This window comes from Paralichthys olivaceus, chromosome 2 (assembly GCF_024713975.1).
Source record: "Paralichthys olivaceus isolate ysfri-2021 chromosome 2, ASM2471397v2, whole genome shotgun sequence".
Lineage (NCBI taxonomy): Eukaryota > Metazoa > Chordata > Actinopteri > Pleuronectiformes > Paralichthyidae > Paralichthys > Paralichthys olivaceus.
The window spans coordinates 5,008,592-5,033,829 of record NC_091094.1 but is presented as its reverse complement, the minus strand read 5'-3'; the positions used below and the strand labels follow the sequence as shown (position 1 = coordinate 5,033,829).

The window sequence follows — 25,238 nt, the reverse complement described above, 5'->3', positions numbered from 1 at the left end:
CTCCACAATCACTACTGGGCAGACTCAAGATGGCAGCACAAGTATCTGTGATATCTTGGCTTCATTCTTTCTACATTTGAAGGAAGTAGAGACACATCATCCATCTTTATATGCAGTCATTAACTGTGCAATTTAACAGCTGATTCTTCTGTATGGAAATGTGGTTCATCTGTTAAAGTATCTACTATTAATCTGTTAACTCCAGCACCTCGCACCGTCCCTACGGGCCGACTGCCAAACCTGCCCTGTTTCATCCTTCATCAGGGTGTGCACTGACTCTTTAAACAACGACCATCAGGATGTGGTTTGTCTATTGACCACGATAGCCCAGGATTCTGTGTGTGTGTGTGTGTGTGTGGGTGAAGGGGAAGGAGAGGGGGAGAGAGATAGAGAGAGAGAGGGAGGGAGAAAATGAAAGAGATAAATTGAGAGGAGTCAGTCTGTTCTCTCTCAGCCGACCTGTGATAAGGTTTATCTCCGGGACCTAACGAGTTCAGCTCCTGAGTGGACCGGGCCAGCGGTGGGTTTAGCATGTTGTTCATGCTACGCTGCTTTAGAACTTTATTTCTTGTAGGAAATGGCTTCGGCCCCTTCGGCCACATCTCTTTTAATCTGGGATTTCGTTCTTTTTTCACCTCCTTTTCTTCATCCTTTCTACTCACTGTAACTCAGACTGCCAAGAGAAGCTGCGAGAGCTGGAGAAAGAGATGCTGCGGAGCTTTGGCACAGAGAGGCATGTGTGTCCCAGAGGCGGTGGCTGAGGCGAAGATGGAGACGCAGAGAGGGAGAAGGGCTGCTGCCGAGTTAAGCCCCTAATCACAGTCTGCTCTGCATGAAGGACTTAAAGTCACTCCATTTAATGCTACCTTCTCTTTAGTCAAAAAACGGAAAGAAATACTACTGCTTACCTCCTCAGCTCTCTCATACCTAGGCCCCAGTTGCTATCACACAACAATTCATGTGATGCATTTAAGTAATCACTAGCACACAAATAAATACAGAGAAACATGCAACCTAAGCACATACATAAGCTGCTGTACTGAAGTCTGGACCTTTTCCTGAAATGTTCCAGAAGAAAGCAAACATCTAAATCTAAATTAGTTGCTCAGGACATTTTCCTGAACTTCTCCAGTCAGCTCCCCTCATCCAAGTGAGAACATGTGAGAATACTGCAACGTCTGGAAAATTCACAGAGAACTAGTTGGCGTATTAATAAAGTTTCTAAAACACGACAGATGCAAATGTGAATCAGGCATAACAATACAAATATATCAGAAAAACATGCTAAAGACACGTAGACTTAGAAAGACGAGATTCAAATGCACTTCATGATGAGGTCCAAAGCTGGTGTCTGAATCTACACATAACTCCGGCTGCTCTACCCTGACGCCCCCCCCCCCCCTCACCACAGCTCCTCTTGAACATGTGTGACCCTCACAATCTCCAGCTGCATTCTTCATATGTGGAAGGCAAACTCCAGAAAATGTTCAGGGACAATTTTCCAGATATTTTCTGGAGCTCAAACGGCTATAAAAACACTCCTCAATGAATGTTTCCCTCTCACACATCAGCTTGAACTTTAACAGCCACAACAGCAACAACATACACGCTCAAAGTCACGTGACACAATTTCATGCTGAACCACATTTGTGACTGAAAGAGCCGCCGTGCCCTTCATCCGTGTGCTCAGGTGCCTCATTTGTTTGTGTGTGAGAGGTGGAGAATACGAGCGGATCCTTCGAGACGACAGACTCCCACTGCCTCAAAATATATTAATTGACTTGGCTCCGCTTCCAGCCAGGTGTAACACACTTTTGCAGAATACTCTGGAACATCGGCGATATCTTTTGGGAAATTCCCCCTGCCGTGTCGGAGCTTCACTTTCCGCACTTCCAACTGCTGCTGCACCTCACCCTTCCCGTCTCGACCACATGGCTGGCAGACTCTGGGATGGCATATAGGTCTTAATCTAATGTTGGAGCATTGATTTATGCTTGGGTGTCCCACAGCCATTAAGATAATTGCATGATCACTTTATAACACCCTGCTAATATGCCCCCCCCCCTCCACCCACCTTGCTCAGAAAGACCCGTAACCACATTATGGTGTTATAAAATGTGGTTGGAAATATTATCTCTCAACTCTCGCAAATTGATCTCAAACCATTTCCTGTGAATAAACCCTTTTAGTCTATCTCTCACCTTTGCTGACCACTTGATCTATTGGAGGCTTCCAGAACTTAACAGCTTGTATTGATCGAGATCCTTCCTCCGGCATCTTGAGGGGATGCTCTTGTGTCACCTTGTAATTCTAATAGTCTGGGTACTTTTGAGTGAGCTCATCACTGAGACAATGTATTTTTAGCCGCTGGGGCAAGGCATCTGCACTTTGATTGCATTTAATTGAAAACGTCGGAAGTAATTGGCAAAATGATCACTGTCGACACAAATCTTTATGAAAATAAAGATTCCGACATTGCTGTGGGCGAAGGAGTTAGCATCAGTGAAAGTTAAATTGCTCTGACTCTAAGGGAGGCACTTGGCTTCCTGAGCACAAACATTACCAGTTTAGAAACATTGAACACGTAGAAACCAAGTTCAAGTTCAAAAAGATGCAGTGAATTAAAACCTTTGTTTAAAAGAGAAGAATATTATATTAATTCATAATTTTTATTTGGGTAATTACTTAGAGAAAGTTTACATGCACTTTGTGGTGCTATGTCATTTGACCTTCAAACTATACTCAGGTCATCCTTGTGTCCCTGTGAATCTTTGTGCCAGATGTAATGAAATTCCCTGTGGGTGTTACTGATCTATATCACAGGCCAGTGTGACTTTGACCTTTGGCCTTCGACCACCAAAATCCAATCAGTTCATCTTTGAATCCAAATAAACATTGTTTCTCCTTTAATATCAGCCACTATAAGAAAGAGGAATTCTAATTATTTGTGCACCCAGTTTGATTTCTCCAATAATAATTAATAATTTAATTAAAAATAAACCATGGTGAGAAATGTCATGTTTATTTTTATACTTACATACTTATTTTTGCTTATTTAAAGCATTACATGTAGTAACTAAGATTTATCCTGTAGGAGACCAGATGTTAATAAAGATTAATGAGCTTTTATAGAATTTACGGGATCTTAGATGTGATACCTTGATTTACTGATTGGTCCCACTGTGTTCCATTCCTATTTGATTTAAATGACGGGTGATCGACAGATTCATGACCGGAGGTGAGAAGCATCAGTCATATAAAAAAAAAAAAAAAAAACACATTTATCTTAAAGATTCAATGTGTAGAATTTAGTGACACCTAGTGGTGAAGTTGCATGTTGCAGCTGAATACACCTCACCCTTACAAACTGGACTTTTAATCATCGTCCCCTATACATGTGCATAGAACATATTTTAAACCTGTGCTCTTTAACAAAGTGTCACAGTGGATTTACCTTTCTCTCTGGTGACTTCATAGCAAAGACGGGCATGTGACAGGAAAGCAGTGGACACCAGAGCGGGGCCATCGTCTTCCCTTCGTCTTCTCCGTATAACCAGCCTGGTGAATTCTCTTCTCCTGAAAGAGAGAGGAAAAAATACTTTTTCATTTCCTCTCACAAAGGTGGATCTATGTTAATGTCGTTATCATTCACCGGCTTGTTTTATTGACATGTACTGACTGAATGAATCTCACACTCACATCTGCTGCAAACTCTCCTTCAAGAGATCAGAAACCAAGAATAGGAAGAAGGGCATTTGGCTACCTCCGTTATGTAATATGAATGGTGTTATTAGCATGTGAATGATATAATCAGCTAGAGGCCTATTCCCAGATGTAGGAAGCAAGGCCAGGTACTGCCAACACAGGGCCTCAGCAGTGATTAAACCTTCACTTAATCAACAGTGAGAGTCAGTCCCAGCAGGAAAATACAACTGCTGGATTTGAGTTATAATAATGGGTCTGGCTGGTTGTTGCAACATCTCAGCGCTCGTAGCTCCGAGCTTTACAACAGGTGCACCCCTGACAAGGCACCGCGCAAATCTGCCAAACCGCTCCCATTATGTAATTTTGTGATCATCAATTTCAATTTACAGAAACTAAATTGTGCATGAAATTCAACAGCTTGCAAAGATTTGCCCGCATACGTTTTCCATGGCATGAGCTACACTGTGCCTGCACCGTGCCTCCCAGACATCGCAGTCACACGAGACGGATTTGCATTGGTTTATTTCGGAGTTTGTTTGATAGGAACAATGTTGATTGACTCTCTCTTCGCATCTAAGAGTTTGCACTGACTGACGTCACCAAAGGTTGTAAGAATGGACTCATTCATCCGGTTTTGGCCGCACAGATTAATGCACCTTAACAATTTCAAAAGCTCTTACTGAATTAGTGAAACTACAAATATGTATCATCGCTCTCCCATGACGTCAGAGTGAAGTCTCCTCACATTCAAAGCTTGAGTGCATTTGAATAAAAAAAAACAAGCCCATGACCAAGGACAGGAATGAATGGCAGTGGATGAGGGTTTTGCTTCTTTTCAAAACTTTCAATGACTTTGCTTTTGGTGTTTGTTTGCTGTTGATTTTTCTCACATCTATTTTTTAACCTTGTGAGCACCACATCCATTGCACCCTCAAAATATTTGTAAACAAATTAATTTCATTCTTTTTATATCAGAAAATAGAGGAGAAAAAAAAAATTTCAGGAGATACTTAATCTGACAGTGCTTTATATACAATTCATAAAATGGCTGGATATTGCACAATTTAAATAGTGTTAGCCTGTAGGCCGACCGTCCCTCTGCAATTCCCTGCCAGGATATAAGACTTGAATGGCAGCCAGATTTGTGCAGGTGGGGCAGGGGGTCCAGCGGTTTCATTTACACCCGAGTGAACTTTCATCACTTAATTATAACATTCGCTAAAATAATGTTCTGTTCGGGGAGGCTGGGTGCAGATTTAAAAGAAACAGAAGCTTGGTGAGATGGAAGGAATGGAAAGAAACGGGACATGGGTATGAGAGGACACAAAATGGCCTTCACCTTCAGTTTCTGCCATCTAGTCGTGATGATGAATAACAATGAACAAATGATAAGCACGGACCTAAATTGAAACCGGCATCAAATTTGGACATGCAGGGCCACTCACCTCAACACAAACACACCCCACTCATAAACATACACGGCCTCAAACACACACACACAGTCAGATTTTCTCATTTATGAATGTGTTTGCATCATTTGCACCTCTAAACACAGGAGCCATAATAATCAAGAGGTGTAAATACGCTGCATTCCTCATCTGTGTCAGAGGAATCCATCACTTTCCAACTTATTTTTCAGTCGTAAATTTGCTGCTCGTCATAAATTTCAGAAAATAACTAAAAACTTGAAATTTATTACATTGACTCAGGTTAACGGGCTCATCTTTTCCTTATAGTCCTGCGTCTTGAAGTGAAATAGTACCTGAATCCATCCCTCCTTCATTTTGATGGTGTTTAACCGACTGTGGGACAATGAAGTTCTCACTGAAAACATTCTATTTCGTGTGTTTTCCCCGGGTCTCGTGCCCAGTGAACTGTGATTCATACAAGATTCACATCACGTTGCATTTACCAGAAATAAGCCTTACACAGACTAGGGGGTAAAAAAAGGATTCATGTCAGCTGCATAATGGTAATTACAAGTATAGGGGCCGAGGACATGCGACTTACTGTGGCTTCCAATATCTAACCATTAGTGTCACATTGCAGTCACAAAAGCCAGCAGCCAGTCCGACAAAATCAGAATCAAAATCTTTATATTATTAAATCGTTATATTACAGATGCAAGGAACTGGTTATTTTTACATATAATTGGTTAATTATAAAAATAAAATGTTGGAATATGGAATCAGCGTATAAAGAGGACTATGAAATCTATTCCTGATGATGAGGACTTTTCATATGATGGCGTAAAAAAAAATAATCGTGGAAACAGAAGGGTTGTGTAATATCTGATCCGCTCATCTCCAGCGTTTTACAGCTTCACTCAACCCCCGTCATCTCATGAGTCATGAGCGTCACCTGGCCTCACTGTAGACGAAGAAACAAACACATCCTATTCACCGTACGACCTTATCAGTCTATTCTCCGCAGCGAGAGAGCCGTGCATCACACACCTGGAAATATCAATAGAAAAACCACTCGATGAGTCTAACTGTGGATGCTGCTGTCATTTCACTGTTTACGGACAAATGATACCACACACACACGCCAGCTTGATCATGAGATCACCTGGGCATCCTGCACACTGAGGTAAACAATGATTCTCACTTGCCTGCATGTTGATATGTGCATGGTTTTCTAAATACACGTTCAACTAGCCCATTTCCCCCAGAGGTCAATGGGAGAGGAGTCAGGTGACCGCAGTGTTTGGAGTTTGATCCACTTCCAACTTCTACAGTTTTTGCGATGCCTTATTAAACTGGATCTATACTGTGGATATGCAGTTGCAGCATGGATGCACTGCACGAAAAGACTGACAAGTAGATTAGTGCAGTGCTTCCAAGCCGGAGGTATACGTTTCCCAGGAGGTGCTTCTGCAGCTGCCAGAGAAAGACTGTAAAGCAACTGAGCTGAAAAATAAAAACTATGATTTAGTTTTAAAAAGTTTACTTTTAAAAAATCCACTTAATTGTGTTGAAGAGCAAAATGAACGCACAAGTACCTATACTAATTGGTGAGAGGTAAACTTGTAGATATGATAATCCCACTGAGTGAGCTGTAACACCTGAGCACAACGGTCTATTTGAAGAGTGCACGAAAACTCATTAGCGGGAAAGTGAAGAGGTGGAAATAGCTAAAAGTGCTAAAGCTAAAAGTGGTGTCAGTCCATGTTGACAATGTTCCAAACCGTCTGAGCACAGACAAAAGTTACACATTTCCACGATCACTTTGCCTCGATGACCTTTGTAAAACGAGTGAAGTCTGTGAAGAGGCCAATATGAAAGCGCTGTGGGGACAGATTAAAGAAAAGTGGTTTGTGAACCACTTGATCACTGGACCAGCACAAATAGTAATTACATCATTTTTATTCCTAAAATGCAGCAAACAAACAGCCGCGAACACACAGTGAGTACGATTCCCACCTCCTGCAGGGCTGTGGTCATTTCTACAGCAATGTTCTCAACAAAGGAATCTCCTGACACTGTTTAATGACTTATTCCACAGATTTGATTGAAATGTGTAGTTACAATCAAAGCTAATCTTTCTGATATCAAATGCAATCACACAGGAGGGAGACCAAGGCTGCGCTCAGCACGGACACAACGTTTATTTAATCATGTGAGTGTTGCCATTGTGGCAGAGAGAGTCATTGTTGGGTTAACATATTCTCCTGGAAGAAAACTCTGGGGTTTATAATCATGTTTAATATTTCAAAATACACTAATTGATGTTACAGTCTCTGCTTTTGTCATTTCTGTCAACTGATGCAAACACAAAGCACCAGCTCTTGTGTTTGTAGTTAACTTTACTTACTGTGCACTTCGTTTTTAATACGGCTGAGTTAAAACACACATTACTGCCGATTGGCCAACACCTCGGGACACACCCACCAAACGATATGAATTATGACCGGAAGCCCATCGCACACGGACTCAAGCAAAAGGTCAACGTCATTCAACTTTGAAACCGTAGAAAAAAATGGTGCAAAATATTATGCGACTGAACGCTCAGCAGACAAAGACAAACAGCAGCCCAGATATAAATTCAAAATCCAAATCGAAGACCAAACACAGTGAAAACAACAAGGCCAGATATCAAGGCCGAAGTCAAAACAACTGAAATGCAAATCTAGAATCAACAAATTTCATAAACAAGGCCAAACAGAAAGTCCACAAAATCCAGAAGCGGGTCAGATCCTGACAGCTACGACTGTTTTGATGTTAACAAACTACAGTGTAGTGAGTTCCACTGAGCCGCAGTTTATTTATCTGCAGTGTTAATTAGAGGCAATCAATATGAATGATGAGATTCCTCAAGCTAAAGGTTAAGGTCAGGTCTGTCTACAAAACTGGGAACTCAATCGCAGCTTCTGTACCATAACTACGTCTAACAGCATCATCTGTGGGGGTGGAGGGTCGGAATAATAAGTGGGCGGATTCAGTTCCTCGCTTTCCTTATTCCAATCATGCTTTTGTTTCAAGTCTTTTTTACTGATGAAGATTAATTTGCAGAGCATGCCGCTCTTTCAACCCCAGTGACACGCAGGGCAAAGATATAGACTAATTAAATACACCAGTGCAATTTATATTTCCCATGGATCAATGCGAGTGTGGGATCTGTTAATTAAATCTGTGATAATGTTTACTCATCATAAACATTTCCCATGTTTGAGCACGGCGAGATAGGGAGATAATCTTCGCTGTCTGACAGATTAATTTTAAGGGACTAAGGGAAAATCCTTCCAGCACATGCGGAGTGAATGTGGGCTGGCTCTCCTCCACGTGTTTGTTAATCGCCTGACAGCACAGAGCAAAAGAGATAACACCTATATGTCAGGTATAGCAAATGGATGCAAAGAAATCAGTCACTATAGCAACCAAACAATCTGAATCCGTGGCTTAATGAAGCCCCCGCTCTCTCTCTCTCTCTCTCTCTCTCTCCCCCCCCTCGCCTGTTTGATGTGTTTTGTGTGGTACACATCAGCATGGCACAGGTTATCACACAGTGGATTAAGAAGATGTGTCAGAGTGTGTGCCAGAACTTCCAAAGCCGCACTCCACTCATCTATTGATCCGTGTGCGAGGGGGGGGGGGGGGGCGGCACACTTAGCAGTGTAACCGCAGGCAGCAGCCCCCTGCCTGCCCTCTGTTCCCTGCAGTGGGACTGATTGCTTGTCTCAATCATCCTTTCACCCACCCCCCTCCCCACCATCACTTCCACACAAACACACTCCTGTAGACACACACTCCCACACACCCTCAACTGCCTCCCTCTCTCCGAGGCTCATTCATTGCGCTGCCTCTGTCTCGGCAGCAATCTCACATGATTCGACGGCCTCTTGCTCTTCTTGTGAGGGCCATCAAAGTCTTAAGCCTTAACCCTGTCTGAAAGGGCTGGGACTGCATGGTAGGAAGCAATTAATTCTGCAGCGAGAAAGCCCATTAATTAGGCAACGCTTCTGGCTATTTCACGAAGACCACTCACAAACGGTAGGGCCACTCAGAGAGACATAAAAGATGCACTGGCACACCAGGTTATTAATGGACCCCAGGACTCCTGGCGAAGCACCGCTGTGGGCTAATTCTCACTTTCTGTTTCAAGGCCTCATAACCACCACGTCCACTCACAAAGTGGCAAATGCTATTTACTAGAAACGTGCCTCACCGGGCCTGGCTATCATATGAAATCATGTTAACTAGTGCAGCTTCAGTATTTTGCTTAAGGAGGTGTTCAGATTCAGGTTGTTATTTTTCATTCTGGTGCTGATTTGAGGAGGTACCGTTCTTCATATTGACCGTTGCTGCAACTTCAACACTTCATTCTTGAGTCCAGGTGAATGTTTGTGCCAGATGTAATGAAATTCCTTAGGGGGCTTCAAAACATATCATGTTAACAAGAACATGAGATCCCTGTGACCGTGACCTTTGACCACCAAAATTCCATCAAGGTGTTCCGGAGCTGTTGCTTTACCACGATCAAAAATGTGTCCGTAAGGCCATCGTGACCTTGACCTTAGAATCAGTTTTTCTTTGAGTCCAACTTAACGTTTGAACCAAATTTGAGGAAATTCCGTCGAAGCATTCTTGAGATATCGTGTCCACAAGAACTCGTATGGACGGACAACCTGAAACAAGTCTATACAACACACCGGAGGGAAGAAACACTGACGGAGCATATGTCTTATCTGATCCTGATATTCACTCTTCAGGATAAACACTGGTGTGAAGAAGACTCTGGGAAAATGTAACGTCTAATCACCCACTAAATCATGCATGAGTACATTAGCTATTTGTGCCGTCCACCATTTAGGGACATTTCGGGAGCGCGGTACCCATTTCAAACTAAACAAGGCCACGGTCGGGTGCACTCGAAATGCTGACTCAGCTGCGGATCTCCCCTGAGCGCACGGCAGGCCTGCCCCCGCCTCCCCCCCCCCACCGCCTGCAACGACGAGGAAACCTCTGCGACAGTACGCCAACCGTGAAATTAAATCAACAACTCCCTTATTGTAATTACATTTAGTTAAATGGGAAGGCAAAGTGTGGGTGTAAAACAATTAACATGTAATTGTCATCCTGACCAGGTTGGTGCTGATCTGTTTTCCCAGAGGATTCAATGAAATCCATCACGGCGCCCTCATCTCTTCCATTTGTTTTTAAACGGATCACTAAGTAAGGTGTCTTGGTGCTGCTGTGCAGCCGTGAATGCAGAATTATTTGCGATGATCTACACAAGATGATTTGAGTCATGTCGCAAATTAGTTTTTCACAGATTCTGACACGTCAATAATTTATTTGGAGGTAAATCATTTAAATTGGAGCCAATATTGAAGTTAGATATTGTGGAACGGAGCAAAGTTTATTACATTTACTGCAAGTCCCATTAAGGAATTATTGAGTTTTAAAACCTGTATTTTAAATGAGACGTGTAGGCGCCTGCACCAAATTCTCAACCTTCTGTCATCTACAGGATTTTTATTCAGATAATGTTATATACTCTTCTCTTCAAATATCCTGACTCTGTTAAAACTGTTTCAAATCATAGGTTATATAAGCACAGTCTGTCATACACATCAAATATTACAAAAATGTTGTATGACAAAAAACAGCCATAAGAATCTGAGGTCATTTAAAATTGTGATTTTAAGATATGAATCAAATTCCCACTTTATAATTGAGTGCAGAGTGAATTACATCATCCAACAAGACACAATGAAGTTAATACTAAATTGATTATCAATATTTTAGTTAGAGCTGTTCATTATCTATTATCATTATTATTATTATATTTAAATTTTCCATTACCACTTGTCCCAATGCATGCTGGGACAACCGCATGCTCCCCTGTGATCCCATAGAGAGAACACGAGGCTATAAAAAATGAAGAGCTGCGTTTTTCCAGTTTCCCTGTAGAGAAGATGATTGTATTTTAAATTTTAGTTGTGTAGTTTTTATCATTTAATTGGTATTTATTTTAATATTGGTGCTTTTATTCCAGCAGAACAACAGTAGTCCATTAGCCGCTCTTGCTACGGGACTTTGTTTGTTTGTTTGTCTGTACAGCTAACTGCGCTCAGAACGGTTAATTGTTTGCAGGGGAAATAATTGTATGTGTAAACTTTGGGTTGTGTTGAATCCACTTTGTGTACAAGACTCATGCTTTCAGTGTGTACGGGTGTGAGGTGCAGCTCAACACCTGCCCTGTTAGTGGCAGCTGGGAAGTAACTGTGAGGACGTTAAAGAGCCAAGTATTCATTTTAAAGCTGTAGTTACTCTTTATTGCCATTTCTTACACCTGTAACCTGTTGAGTGAGTGAATTTTGCTCTATTACTTTTATGACTGCTGCTGCTCCATGTGTACACATTTTACAGATGTGTGTGTTAGATGTATACGTGTATGTATTTTTTCAGTGCTTAAATTAATCTTTAAATGTTTTGCATATGACGATGAAGACTTTCGCTTAAATCCGTGATTTTACTCTAAAAGAAAAATTGTGATTTGATTTGCACACATCCAGACGTAACTGAAACATCTTCTAATTGAACTTGTGTTTAAAAACATGCTGTCCATTATTTTTACAGAAGCCCCACATCCCCAAAATGTGTGTTGGGCATGATATATAGGATTTGTTGACTAGTTGAAGACACACAGCAAAGTGTCAGGTCAGAACCGAACATGTGGCCGCAGCAGCACCAAAACCTCTGTATTCATGTGAACGTATAGAAATGATTTATATCTTGGCTCATGTGGGCGATCTTTCCCCTCCGCTCTTTTTGCTTCACTTCCTCTAAAACTCTCTCGACAGTTCTTCTTGTATTTCTTGTGCTTGCTGTTATTTTATCGCCTTTCTTCGCACCTCAACGCTTGCTCTCCTTACGCATGACTGCTCTTCATGATGTTGATGAAAAGAATTGCCTCTCACAGAAACCAGCCCAACATAGCTGTGATGACTAAAGCCCTGAAAACCTCAGGTGTGTCGATTTCCCTTCATCAGTCAAATGATCTGAAACTTTTTAAGGCGAAGATTTCATGTTAATCTTAACACACCGGAGAATAATGTCTTTGACAAGCACTCGAGGCTTCGACATAGTGGGACAGACATGACAAAGTGATGCTGACAGTTGCACCATTATGGAGTCACTCAGTATAAGAGTTAAAATAATGTGCATTATTTAAACTCTGCCGGCTTTTTACCCCGTGTCTTAAGGTTAAGGTTAAATGTTTTCCACATGTGTAGTGCAGAAAGAAAGTGAGGAAATTAAATTTACATATTGAACGCTTCAAGCAAAAAAAAAAAAAAAAAGACTAAGTACATACTTTCACTTCTCATAATACAGGTTGATGGTCTCTTTAATCTCTGCTGGACTCCTCCCTTGTATGGCAGCTATGAATAAGTTCCATGACTTGACTTTGAATGTCACCCATGTCCACATAGCAGCCACAGAGGAGGAGCGTGGCCCCATCAGTGCGCCTGTTGTGTGGTTGATAAAGGTGCGAGCAACGAGGAAGGGCTGGGGACGCTGCGCTTCACTGCAGCCTGATGTTTCTGATGCCACGCACACACACGCACACACACACGCAGGCATGCATGCACGCACACACACACACAGTATACAGCGTTCTCTATTGAAGACTCGACAGATGCACTGAATGCTTCACGCACCTCTGTAACCTAAGTGGGAAACGTAGAGCCAGCAGAACGGGGGAAGAACACTTTCTTCTTTTACGGTAACATGCAGGGATGAAGATGGCGACTCTCAAGAGACAGGCAGGCAAACAGCCCTGTCCACATAAATGCAGATATTTTTGTGTTTGGGACCAATGTCCACAGGTGTTTGGGAAGTGAGCACAAGGCCACTGTTGCTTTGAATACATCAGAAACAACAATACACTGGTTTCTTTTCATTTGGTTTGCACTGCTGCACTCTGTAATGAATAACAAAATCCTTGAGTTTCCACTCAGGGCTGAGCTCGAGTATTCAAAGACTCACAAAAAATGTATCTTTGGCCACTTATCTAAGCAAAACATTTAATTGTGTCCTTTAATCTACCTCCGATAACTTCCTCAGAGGTATTGAATGTTTCTGCGCTGATGCTCTCGTCGATGGCCTCTGGGATGTAAGAGGCCACAACAATACAACTGGAGCTGCAGTGTTGAGAGACATATAGTGCATGCACAACAAACCCAGAATAAAATGTGTGTGACAAGGAAGAGTGCTCAAGGCGGCACAGGGAAAGGAAAGGATGGGGAAAGGGGAGCGGGGTGGTGAGTGGGCTGAACATGCGTGCCATCATGGCCAAATAAGCAGATTAATGTCCTCGGTAGTGCCATCTCTGCTTTTGCCACGGGATGACAGCATGCATTGATGAGCCCAGGAGAGGAGGACCTCCTGTGCTGCAGCGTGATCAGACCGTGTTGTGGGCTTAGGCCTGGGCAGAGCAGGGCACGGGGCGGAGGAGGGAGGTTAGGCGGATAAAAAAAGAACTGTGCTGCTCCCTGCTGGGCAGGGTCTGGACACTTTTATTTCCTCCATGAATGGCGTCCACTGCTTGGGCAGATGTAGACTTACGAGTGATTGATGGCACTGAATTGACGACCTCGTGTCTGACGCAACACAAGATTTCCTGAATGTTAGGTTTTGTTTTAACTTCAGAGACATGAGGTTATTAATTTAACACAGTTTAACAGTTTGCCTCTTTCTTCAGCTCATAAACTCCACATGACCCAGTTGGGAGTTTCTGTTCTATTGAGATTATATAAGGTGGAACAGATACATTGTGAAGCAAACACTGAAGATGTGTCTGAGCCTCTGACTTAAACATTGTTATTGTATTTCATTGCGTTACATCATGCTGTTTAAATAGAAAATACATAGTAATCCTCTGTGTGTGTGTGCGTGTGTGTGTGTGTGTGCATGACTTACGTAGTGCGATCTTGGACAAGTGCAGTCTGTTGACCCAGGAGATCTTACTCAGGGGGTTTGGAGTGTTGAAGACCATCATGAAACTAACAGGACGCCCTGACCTGCAGGAAAACACAGACACAAACACACAGACTCAGGATCACATGAACAGATAATACATTTTCAACAGGTCAGAACAGAGATCTTGGTTTATAATAACAAAACAAAATAGAGGAGATGAAGAGAACACTGGAGTTTTTATTTATTGATTTCAAGAGGAAGGACGCGACATTGACATTAGTTCCAGAAACTTAGATTTTAAAGAAATTAGAGTCGTCTTATATTTCAGGGCTAGAAAATGATGTGTTCATTCATTACAGGTGATTTCTATATGAATGGAGAAAGTTAAAGTGTGATTATGGCATTTTACGGAGTCTGTAAGATCTGTTTTTCATGAGTGCAACAATAGAGACATTTACAACACTAGGAAACCACTATTCTGATATTAGCCCGAGTCAGACAATATTCTGAATAAGTAAACAGTGTTTGTCTTCCTGACGTAGCTTCAGGTCGACTCACACACACACACCTGTGACTCAGCTTGCATTCAACTCAACAACCCTGATGCACCATATGACCCCAGTTCAACCCAGCAGACTCCCCCCAGGTCGCCCAGTCACACTCTGTGGTCGTAACACTGCTGCTGCTCTCTCTCTGCCTTTTGCCTTTATGATAGATTCTACTTTGCCGGTCTCTTTTTTTCCCCTGCAGTTCTTAAACTCTGTGTACCTGTGTTCAGGTCCACCACCCGCCGCCCTGCTCTGAAACTTCCAGCCAAAATAGTTGTCGGATCTCTGGATTGGAAACTGAAGTAGTTTGAATGCCGCCTGCTGCGCTCTGTCATTTGGAGATCAGCTGGACTCAGATGAACCTCAGTCTGCCCTGCTCACTGGAACAGAAACTCAGAACCATACATCCCGGCTGCCTGCTGGCTGCAGTTCTTTCTTTCCTGCTAGTTTTTATATTCAAACTTCTCTTGTCTCTGCTCCTGTGTCTGCAGTAAGAGTCCTGAAAATCATAATGGTTCATTACGAGTGTGCTGCTGCAGTGTGGTCAATGTGCAAAATTGTGGTGGTAGTTGGGATCATTATGGAAACAATCCAACCTGCTGGAAAGGTCAGCCCGTCATTAGATCATGTAATATGTTTATTAACATATTCAGTTCATCATTGTGCCGGATTTCCATTATTCCTCCTCGTTACTCTATTTGTTTCCTTCTCTGTTCCTCACATCCATATTTAATATATTTTATTTTTTATGTTTTTAAGGGTAACAAGTTTTAAAAACAGCGATGTAGTCTGACAAAACCACCGGAGATGGCCGGCTCTGCATTGATTTAAATTTTATTTACTTAAATGAAGAGTGAAAGAAGCTCATTGACTTCAATATCAACAGGAAGGGTGGGCCTGCGGAGTGAGACGAACTCATGCAAGGCAGCGTTGGTGATGCTCTTCTTAGGAAAGTAAAAAAAATAAAGGTCTGAAAGTTGGTAAACTAGCAGCAAATGCAACACTACCCACAAACTCCATGAATTGTTTATAGATGCAGCGTCTCCACTCCTCCCACTACCCAGAAATTAAGTCAAAATATCGTGATACAAATGTCGCCATCTTGCACATTGGGAGCCAGAGTCTGCGCTGCAGCAATCTGGGGACGGAGCTACGGTAGCGAGGTCCTGCTGGAACTCTTGCTTGACCCATCGTGAGTCAGTCTGAGCTGTCCATCGTCACGTTTTATAGCAAATTACAAATAAAAACCAAACTTATCAGAAACACGAACAAACAACAAACGACCTAAAATGACAGAAAAATATTCATTTAACGTAATCAGACAAAGTTTGGCCCTTGCCCCAAGTCCCTACCCTGCAGCCAGCCACCAGGTGGCGATCCGGACTCTTTGGCTTCCCTTATGGGGCGTAGTCATGTCGTCCATCTTCATTTATGGTCTACATTAAACGCTCCGTGGTGATGTAATAAAAACTGTGCCGAGTCCACGGCTACTGACACTGATCAACCAATGATGTGACTAACTGACAAGTGATGTAACGATCACTCGGTCAGTCTCAGAGGGCTCGTTGCAGTCCAGCCACAAAGAGGAAAGTGTTTTTCCGACATATTCTCTAGATGTGCTGCATAAAAACAGAACAGTACAAACTGGGCACCGACAGGGAGGAGAAAGCTTCTTTCAGCAAGACTTCCTGACCAGTGTCTTTTCTCTGCTTGTAGTTTTACAGTGTTTCAGTCTAGTAAGCCGAGGCTTTGTGATTTGAGCCTGTACGTCGACACACAGGGTGGGTTGTGATGATCGCACAGCGTGGTCACAGTAAATTGCTTCTTGATGGGCTCCGATGCTCAAAATGCTCTTAATGTGTGAGTTCTGCTGCGATCAGGCACAAACAGTAGAGAGCTCTGATATATGAGAGCTTTCTTGTTGTGCCGGTTCAAGTTCAGACAGAGTGGGAGGACAGACCTCAGTGTGTGTGTATGTGAAGCATCACCATTGGTAACAAGAAAGACTAGAAAATGATTGACGTTTTGTCCAATTAGGGACAAAAGCAGTGTCCTCGTTTGGGAAAAATAAGCAGTTTTTGAGTCAGTGATTAAGGCGGATGAAGGAGGGTTGAGTCCCCCTGCAATGGCCACTGGTTCGGTTCTGACCCGGCCCTTTGCTGTGCGTCTTCCCCGTTCTTTCCTTCCATCACGGTCTCCACAAAACTGATTTCAAGTCTGACTAGAACGACACCTGAGAGCACATTCGTCTGACAAGGCTGACGCACTCTCTCGAAATGTTACAGAGTAGAAAAAAGGTTTATCTGGATCCAAAACTTTTTGGTTAATGTTGTGAATAACAGTGATGACGAGACTTGATAAAGACTTTTAAAACTTCATACCGGATTAATCATGAGAAGTAAGGCAGGGTGACACAACATGAAAACTTTCTACGAATCTTTTCCACCTTGAAACTGGAATCCAGTGTAAAAGCCACGAGTTCAATCACACTGCTCCTGATATCATCTGCAAAGGCTCAGGGAACAAAGTTTTCAAAGGATCCTTTTCAAGCTTGCAGGGAGGTGACTGTTCAATATTTAATATTGTTCCTTCATTCTGTGAGATATAATATTCTGGTATGAATTCATGTATTAATCATAATCAAACTAATATAAATACAAATTAACAGGTCACCTATTCAAGTTCTCAAAAGACAGATGTTGTTTCATTCACACTGATTAATCTCTGCATGTATTTCCATCACAATCCTGTAACTTATTGTTTCCCAGGGTTGAAATATATCCGTCCACCTCGATGTAAATCATGAGTAGGGAACATAGTTTGCTCAAGGCCCCGCAACATGTTGGATCACACATCTCTATGCTGGGATTTGCATTTCGCCTCTGTCGTAAAAATATTGTGCATTTATGGATGATTCTTTGTTCCTCTCATGTGGACAATGTGCAGAGTCACAAAAATAAAATGTGTTGATCTGTTTCTAATGATGAATTTAACAATTAAAACACGACAACTGTTGAAAACAACCGAACACTGAAAATGCTTATACCTCGGTTGAACTGTTTATTTGTGCAAAAAGCCTCAGAGCAATATATTTTAAATTTGTATGAAGTGAAGTACAAAATGGTGCCTGTAGAGATTCTATTAAAAATCAATTTCAATATAAAAATGGTCAGAGATTAATTTCTATCAGACATTTTAAGTTGAGGTGATGTATTGTTAACTAATTATTCAGATATTCAGAAATCAGGTTTCTGACAGTTCTGTAGGTACGAGTGATTTCATTTGCACAGACAGTTCATTAGAAAAACTACAAAATCCTGTTATTGTCTCACTTATTCTACCAGAGGCCATCGGGTGTTGTGTCTCCTTCATCCCCACAGGAACCAGCGCTGGGCCACAGAGCCAAGACGTAAACAAATAAATGTCACACACACACACAGTGTGTTTTTATAGCCTGATCCTTCCAAGAAGCCCCTCACCCCTCTCAAACACTCAGCTGCCTGAGACAGCTTTAGCTCAGGTCTCACTCCGTGCCAACATGAAATGAGACTTGGCCACCGCTGCTGCTGCTACGTAGAAATCTGCGGGACGATATTTGTGGTTGCATTTATGAGCTAATACATTTTTTTCTGTACAAACAAGCTTTTGGTTATTTTTTCTTTTCATATGTCTCAGCAGCTGAGGTCAAATTCTGTGATTCTCTCAGTATTTTTGTCCTGCGTTAATTATTTTGTCTTATTTACTGTCAGTGTAATAAATCCTCCATCCATTGACGACCAGCTCTTACAGTTATTCTTCTGAAGAAAGGTTACACAACCGGAAGATCACAAGGGATGGCCAACACATAACGATGGGTCTGTCTCATGTCAGTGATTTAAGTGAGTTCCACAAGATAAAAACTCAACTTCCATTAATACCAGAGTCAATAATGAAAGAGACTCAGAGAACAAGTCTCTTAAAACCAACCAATTTATATTAAAGCATCGCGATGTAACGTTTAGTGAACACCAGTATTTCAGTAATTCTGAGGGGCGCTGCGTTGGAGCGATTAAGTGGTTTTCATGTTGAGAAAATAAAAAGTCTGTCAATGTATTGAGCGGAGCTCTGACTGTGTAGTACCGCTCTGAAACACAACTGAACGGTGGAAATTACCCATGATCCCCTGGCTGCCTGTACCAGAAGAGCAGCTGCTGCAACAAATTCGCCAAAGTCTGTTAAGAATTCTTATTTGAAACGTTTCCCGGCTAAATATTAGAGATAAACACTGTTTTTAAACTGTGATTGATCTTCAATTCAGCATTAACTTCACAACGTGTCCAGCTCGTGGTTTTCAGAAGCTCATACTTTTTTAGCTTTTTTCACAAGGAGCCAAGTCACTGAGAACGTATTCACCACAGGCAGCTCGCTGTCGGCCAGTTTGCATCCACCCAGGTTGCCCATAACATTTTGTGTTTTACATGTTACACACTTTCTCACTGGAGATCGTACCCGGTCACCACAGCCACATAGAGCAAGGCAGATGTTTGGGGTAAGGATTTATGGGTAAATTGCATTCACAAGCAATAGACAGGCTTCATACGTGTTCCTGCAGAGGCGGTGTCAAATGTGACGTAGAGAAACATACAAACTCATCTCCTGCTTTATAAATTCTTATCTTAACATTTAGCTTCGGTGAGTCACCTTGTTTGACCAGCGGTGTTTAAATATTTGACTCTGCTGTCAACTGAAGTAAAAATAACCTCCTAATGATTAACAGGCTAAAGTGAGACTGGCAGCATCGGCCCTGCGTTAGCAATGACTCAGCCGTTATCTATGCATTGACAGCAGCACTCTGCTGTCCGGATTGATCAGCCTTTATTGGAACTACCAGCAGGCTGTCTAGTCAAGGACGAGTTGTCTTTTTAAAGCACTAAGTAGCTCTCTGAAATAATGGCCATTTCTCAGTCACCTGTTCCGCGGTGATTCAGGGGGTGATAAAAGAGAGAAAAGGGAAGTGGAAGGGCAGAGAGAGAGGGGTGGGGGTGGGGTGTTTCTTCAGACAAATGTAATGTACGTCACAATCAGACATCATCGGACATCATCAGGAGGTAACTGAGTGGGGAGCGGTGAACAGCCTGGAATTCTGCTGCTGCAAATTCATTTTCTTTTCATAGAGGAAAGAAGAAAATGGCTGGCTGAGAGAGAGAGAGAGAGAGAGAGAGAAATCGCTGACAGGAACAGAATAAAGAAAGATATCAAACTTCCCTGACGTGCTGAAAAAGTGTGGATTTCACAAAGAGGTGTAATTCATACCATTCACTGCTTAAATGTAAGCAGAGGCAATTTGCCGAAGACAGAAGGGGAGACGGGGTGTGACGGGAATACAACTGCTCACTTGGTTGGATTCCTAAGGCAACACTTCGTGCCCATATGGCCTCAAACATGCTAAATCCAACGCAGAGTCTCTGATTCCCCCCTCCTGTCCGCTGACTGACAGCCGCAGTGCAGGTGTGGTGCACTGCCGGAATAGAGAACTAGACTCCAGTAGGCAGGGGGAGACGAGGAGAGCCGAGAGAAAAGGAGAGTTAAAAAAAATAAAAAAGCAGGCGAGGAAAGGAGGTAGGAGGAGAAAGGGCAGAGAGGGGCAAGGAAGCAAAGCGAGGAGCCGGGCCCGGCTGATAAATACGAGCAGGTCAGTGCTGAAGCGCACCCGTGACACTAATGTACAAGGATGAGACAGATTCAGGAGTGAGTGCTGAGTGGCAGCCTGTCATGCATCCCATCCTCCAGCTCACCTCCAACCCCCGGCAGAAACAAACAGCCGTGATGAGTTGAAGGAGACATTTCAGTGTCTCCTCTGAGAGTTTGTCCATCCCGTCCTGGACAGATTTGACAAACAAGTCGCATGAAGAAAATGTTACAGCTGACAGAGTTCAGGACTGAGTGTGATTTATAGAGGAAAAGAACAAGGATCTCTTTAAGTGGCCAAAACATGAGCCTGAAAATAACCGACACGTCTGCTGGTCGTTAAATCTGAACAATTACACAAACACAGACTCACTGATACAGATACAGATGGATGACATGACTGCTCCCCAACGTATCCTGATCGCCCCCTGGTGGCTGGCTGCAGTAAAGCTCATTAATGCCCCCTCATCCATGTTAGCAGATGGGACCAAATTAAAGAGACTGTTAATCCAGGCAGTTTTTAATCCCACTGGTGTTGAAGTGTTCATGTTTCTGATAAGTTTGGATTCAATTTGTTACTTGATGATATAAAAACTGGGTGAAACGTCACGATTGACAACCGAGACTGACTCGCTAACATGTGAATGGACACGGACGGTTTGTACAGTCTTTATCAGAAAGTATTTTTAACTTAGGTTCTTTGTCGCTACATTTACTGTCTTTTCAGACCCCGTTAGCAACTCTTTTCCGCCTTAAGAACGCCACCAGCAGTAAATCTGGCAACATAAGCTGCTTTCAGACATGCACTGAAGGCAGTCTGACCCGGACGATCCCCTGCTGTGTTCTTCATGTGAGGAAGGAGAAAGACTTTCCCGTTGAAAGAGTCGAAAGTTAAAGTTGTTCTGAAAGTGGCAGAGAGGTGGAGCGGCAGCTTGTTACCAGACTGAGCATGGAGAGTTGTTTACGGTTTGTTTACGGTTCCAGAGTTGTTCCAGAAGAGTTTTCAACTACTTCCTCAATTTCACACATTGACCAATAACACTCCAGCACCAATACAAGGTTTTGACCCGGTCTCGTTTTTTTTTCTGTCTTGTAAAACAAAGTGTAGTAAAAAAAACTAATTGCATGAAATTGAAAGTACAAAAGTTTATTCTTATTCTATTTGCTTTATGAGGTTCACTGTGGTTTCAGCTGAGTATCTGTACCATACAGAGAGACAAAAAGAGGACACAACCATAAATCAGCTCGCTATATTAAAATGAATAAAGGGAAAACAGCATGGAGGGATAAGATTAAATACCTCCTCAGTGAACAAACCAAGGAGCTGAGTTTCCCAATTAGTTTTGATTACTCAAGCAGGAACACAAACTTTTCCAGTTGACCAAAGAAAATGTGTCGGAGGTGCCTTTCAGTTTCAAGCCCATTGCACCTGAGAATTGGGTAAAAGTCGAGAAAGCAAAGAAAAGAAAACCTGTAAGTCTTTTCTAAGTCATATAGGTGGGGGAGGGGGGGGTGCATAGATGTTGTAAGAACAATCTCGAGAAGAACATTTGCTGTCTAACTTTGAGTCAGATAAGAAGATGTCATCTCTGAGATAAGTGTGGAATACAACCGTCAAAGAGTTCCTTTAAAATGTAAGTATCTGGTTTTGCCAGTTTCTTGGTAATCTGTCCAGTTTGGAACAAGCAAGCAAACGGTGACGGGTGAAAACATAACCACGTGGGTGGAGGTAATACAACCAGATAAATGTGTGTGCGACAAGACATCTCAGAAAATAACTTCTCTCTGATTCAGGTGGACCAACCTCTGAAGTGGGATCCTGCACCGCACCTTTACCACAGCACAGCCCTTTTCATACATAAGTGATGATCAGAGAAACCCTTCTGCAGTCCAGACACTAACAAGAGGTCATGAGGATTCTCCAGAGCGTCTCAGGGAGCTCGTCTGTTTGGACTCATCATCAGAACGGACTCCAAACCACATATGACTGAATCTTTAAGGGTTGCCATTCGCCTTGCAGGCAGCCTGCACAGCCTTCGTAAAAAAAAAAAAAAAAATTTAAAAAGGCTTCAGGCTTACAATACTGTCCCTTCATGTGTGCCATGCTAGTGTGAGACGAGGATGAAGCAAAACAAACACATTTGGTTAAACAATGAAATTTGAACTGTGTGTCTATCACTTGCTAGTGTGGCCTGTGCATCTGCGTCTGTGGTTGTTCCAGGAGACGCAGTAAAAGAGGATGTTAATGAACTGCTGTCACACGTAGGCTGGTGCCTTTGAGGCAGCAGTCAGGATTCTCCCCACGTATTCAGTCTGTTTGCAGTGTGGAGGCTGTGATGTGCTGCCTGACTGCAGAGAGTTGCTTGCGGCCAGACAGAAGGGGACCGATTCAGTACAGGGGGTCCCTGCTGCGGTCCCACTCTCACCGGCGGAGCAAAGGCTCGGCTCCCCGTGCGTGTGTGTGTTTTTTCCCCTTTGTCTGAGATGCATGTTTACTCATGTGCAGGTGGACTTACTAGCAGGAAGCATGTGTGACTACATGTAACATGTACGTTGGGACTGCGGAAGCTCCCTCGTGTAGATTTACTACTTGTTAAGATTTGTAACACAACAGAGAACGACGGCAAGGGAAAACCAATGTGTGTTTGTGTGTTTGTGTGTTGGATGTGTGTTGGTGAGAGCGACGGAGCCAGTCCGCCCGCTGATCTCTCCTGCGATCCGCCACTTCTTCACCCTGGGTAGTGTCAGAATGGTTTGGGCGCCCGCTGTGCCACCTGTCAGCCCCAGCCCAGAGGCTCGCTGCCCGTCCAGCTCCCCGACTCCAAGGCCCAGCCTCAATTAGATTGATATCGCACAACCAGGATTCATTTTTCCTGCAGGAGATTTCTCTCTTTCAGTACATTATCTTTTACCTCACCACGAAAACTCAGTGCTCATCTCCAAGTATGATTTCACCGCAGAAACTGCTCTGCATTATTTGACTTTTAAATCTTTGCCTGGACGCAAGGGGTGGGAACCCCCCTCCCCCTTGTCAGTGCAGCTGCTAACGACGTTATCACAGAAACTCAACTAGGGTACCCCTTGAAGGGGAATTTGGGGACTCTGTTGTAAGCATGACATCTGGCTCCACCAAACATCTGAGTAAGCAGATTGGTCCTGCAGGCCTGGTGTGACAGCCGATGAGAAAGCTGGGAGATGTGGGAGAACCGATCTGCACAGCTCTGCTGCTCAAGCTGTCACTTTAGCTTGGCTTGGCACAGTTAGATTCTCCCTGGCTCTGAAGCATTAGGCCAACTCCTCTGACTGCCGCTGCCCTGCCGGCACCGAGCCAAGTCTTTCATGGGGGAGCTCGATCATCACCCTCACTCTTTCTTTTTATCCTCTCCTTCTCCTGCTCAGTCTCTCAGCAGGGCGCTAGCTTATTTTTTCCCCTTCTTTTGTCCTCCCCTGCCTCTTTCTTATCCCATCCACACCAGAAGCTGCAAAATGGGATCCATTGTAATTTGCCATTATTTACAATTCCCAGTTTCAGTAGAGTACTCCGAGGTACTCTCTGCTCTCCTCTCCCCATCTCTGTTCTTCTTAAGTAGGTGTTCAGTCATGCGGAAGTCACTTTAACCACCAGGATCCACCGCAAGGATCACTTCATGTTAAGATGAGCACTTTAACATCCTCAGCGAGACGACGTAACCTGCGTGTACAGTAATTATGCGTGAAGCTGAGAAACACTGCAGTGGCAGCTTTTTTCGTCTGGGCTGATTGGCTATGTTTACATAAACAGCAATATTCTGACTATAGACCGTATTTCTAATGAGACATTAGTAGATCATGAGGTTCTAGTAGAAGATTCCGTTCATATTAGCCTTGCATCATCAAACCAGTTGGTATCTGCTGAATGTTGATGTCACAAAACGCTGTGAAAACTCGACATAATGCAACAGTCAGAATATCACATCTCTGAATTTGATTATTGCTTATTCCAGGTATAATCTTATAAATTACAGATTGAGGACTATTAAGAAATAACTTATTTATCTAGATTTTCTCTTGTGCAGTAAAGAGTAATATGCTTTATTGTTTAATATTTGTCTTTTGATATTTGACACTGTAGAGATAAAACTATACGGATCAAAGTCGAGCAGCAGAAACATAACGGTAAACGTGTCTCATTTTGAATCCAGCCAAAGGAACATTTTGTGAACAGTAATCATTATTCCATCCAAGTATGGATGGAAATGAATTATTTGAGTCGGGTAATTACCCACTCACGACAGAATAAACTGTTCTCGCCTCAAATTTGCTGAAGGTCAGGGTGTCCTGTAGGACCAGTGATAGAAGTGCATGTATATAACCACAGTGTCCCGGGCTTTTATAATTGCCCTCCTCCTATATTTCATTCTACTCTAAATTGTCCACTGTTTAAAAAAGGCAACATTAAGACTGTAACAGTGCATTTAAAAAGCCTTTTAATGCTTTGCCATCTTGTTTGGTTTCAGCTTTTTGCCTAAATAAAATATTAAATTGTTTTCCTGATTAGTCGACACCGAATTACCGAAATACCACACAAACTTCCAGTTTATCTCTGATGTTTTCTCCTCATCTTTGAGATGTTTCTCGACCTGGATTGGAGTTAACTGTGGTAAATGGTATTGATCCAACATGAATTGACATTTCATGTAGGTCAAGCAGGTCATGTGGTGGATGAAACGAGCTTCCCAGGAGCACAGTGGGCTCCGTAATCCTTAAATGGAAGAAGTCTGAAACCAACCAGGACTAAGCCTGACAAGTCAAACTGAGCCATCGGGGGTGTAAGGCCTTGGTAACAGAGGTGACCAAGAGCCCGATGGTCACTTTATCTGAGCTCCAGAGATCGTGGTTAGACTGAGACCAG

At 42.8% G+C, this 25,238-nt stretch overlaps 1 protein-coding gene across 2 annotated transcripts in view; it reads right to left on the bottom strand.

The window, feature by feature from the left end:
- Positions 1-25,238, bottom strand: part of arhgef10la (Rho guanine nucleotide exchange factor (GEF) 10-like a) — a 101,204-nt gene that overhangs the window by 35,894 nt on the left and 40,072 nt on the right. For both annotated transcript variants that reach the window (XM_069532244.1, XM_069532249.1), the window contains 2 exons: positions 14,133-14,233; positions 3,455-3,576 (listed from right to left, as the gene is read on the bottom strand). In XM_069532244.1, the coding sequence (XP_069388345.1) occupies positions 3,455-3,576; positions 14,133-14,233 (223 nt within the window). The remainder of the gene's footprint in view (positions 1-3,454; positions 3,577-14,132; positions 14,234-25,238) is intronic.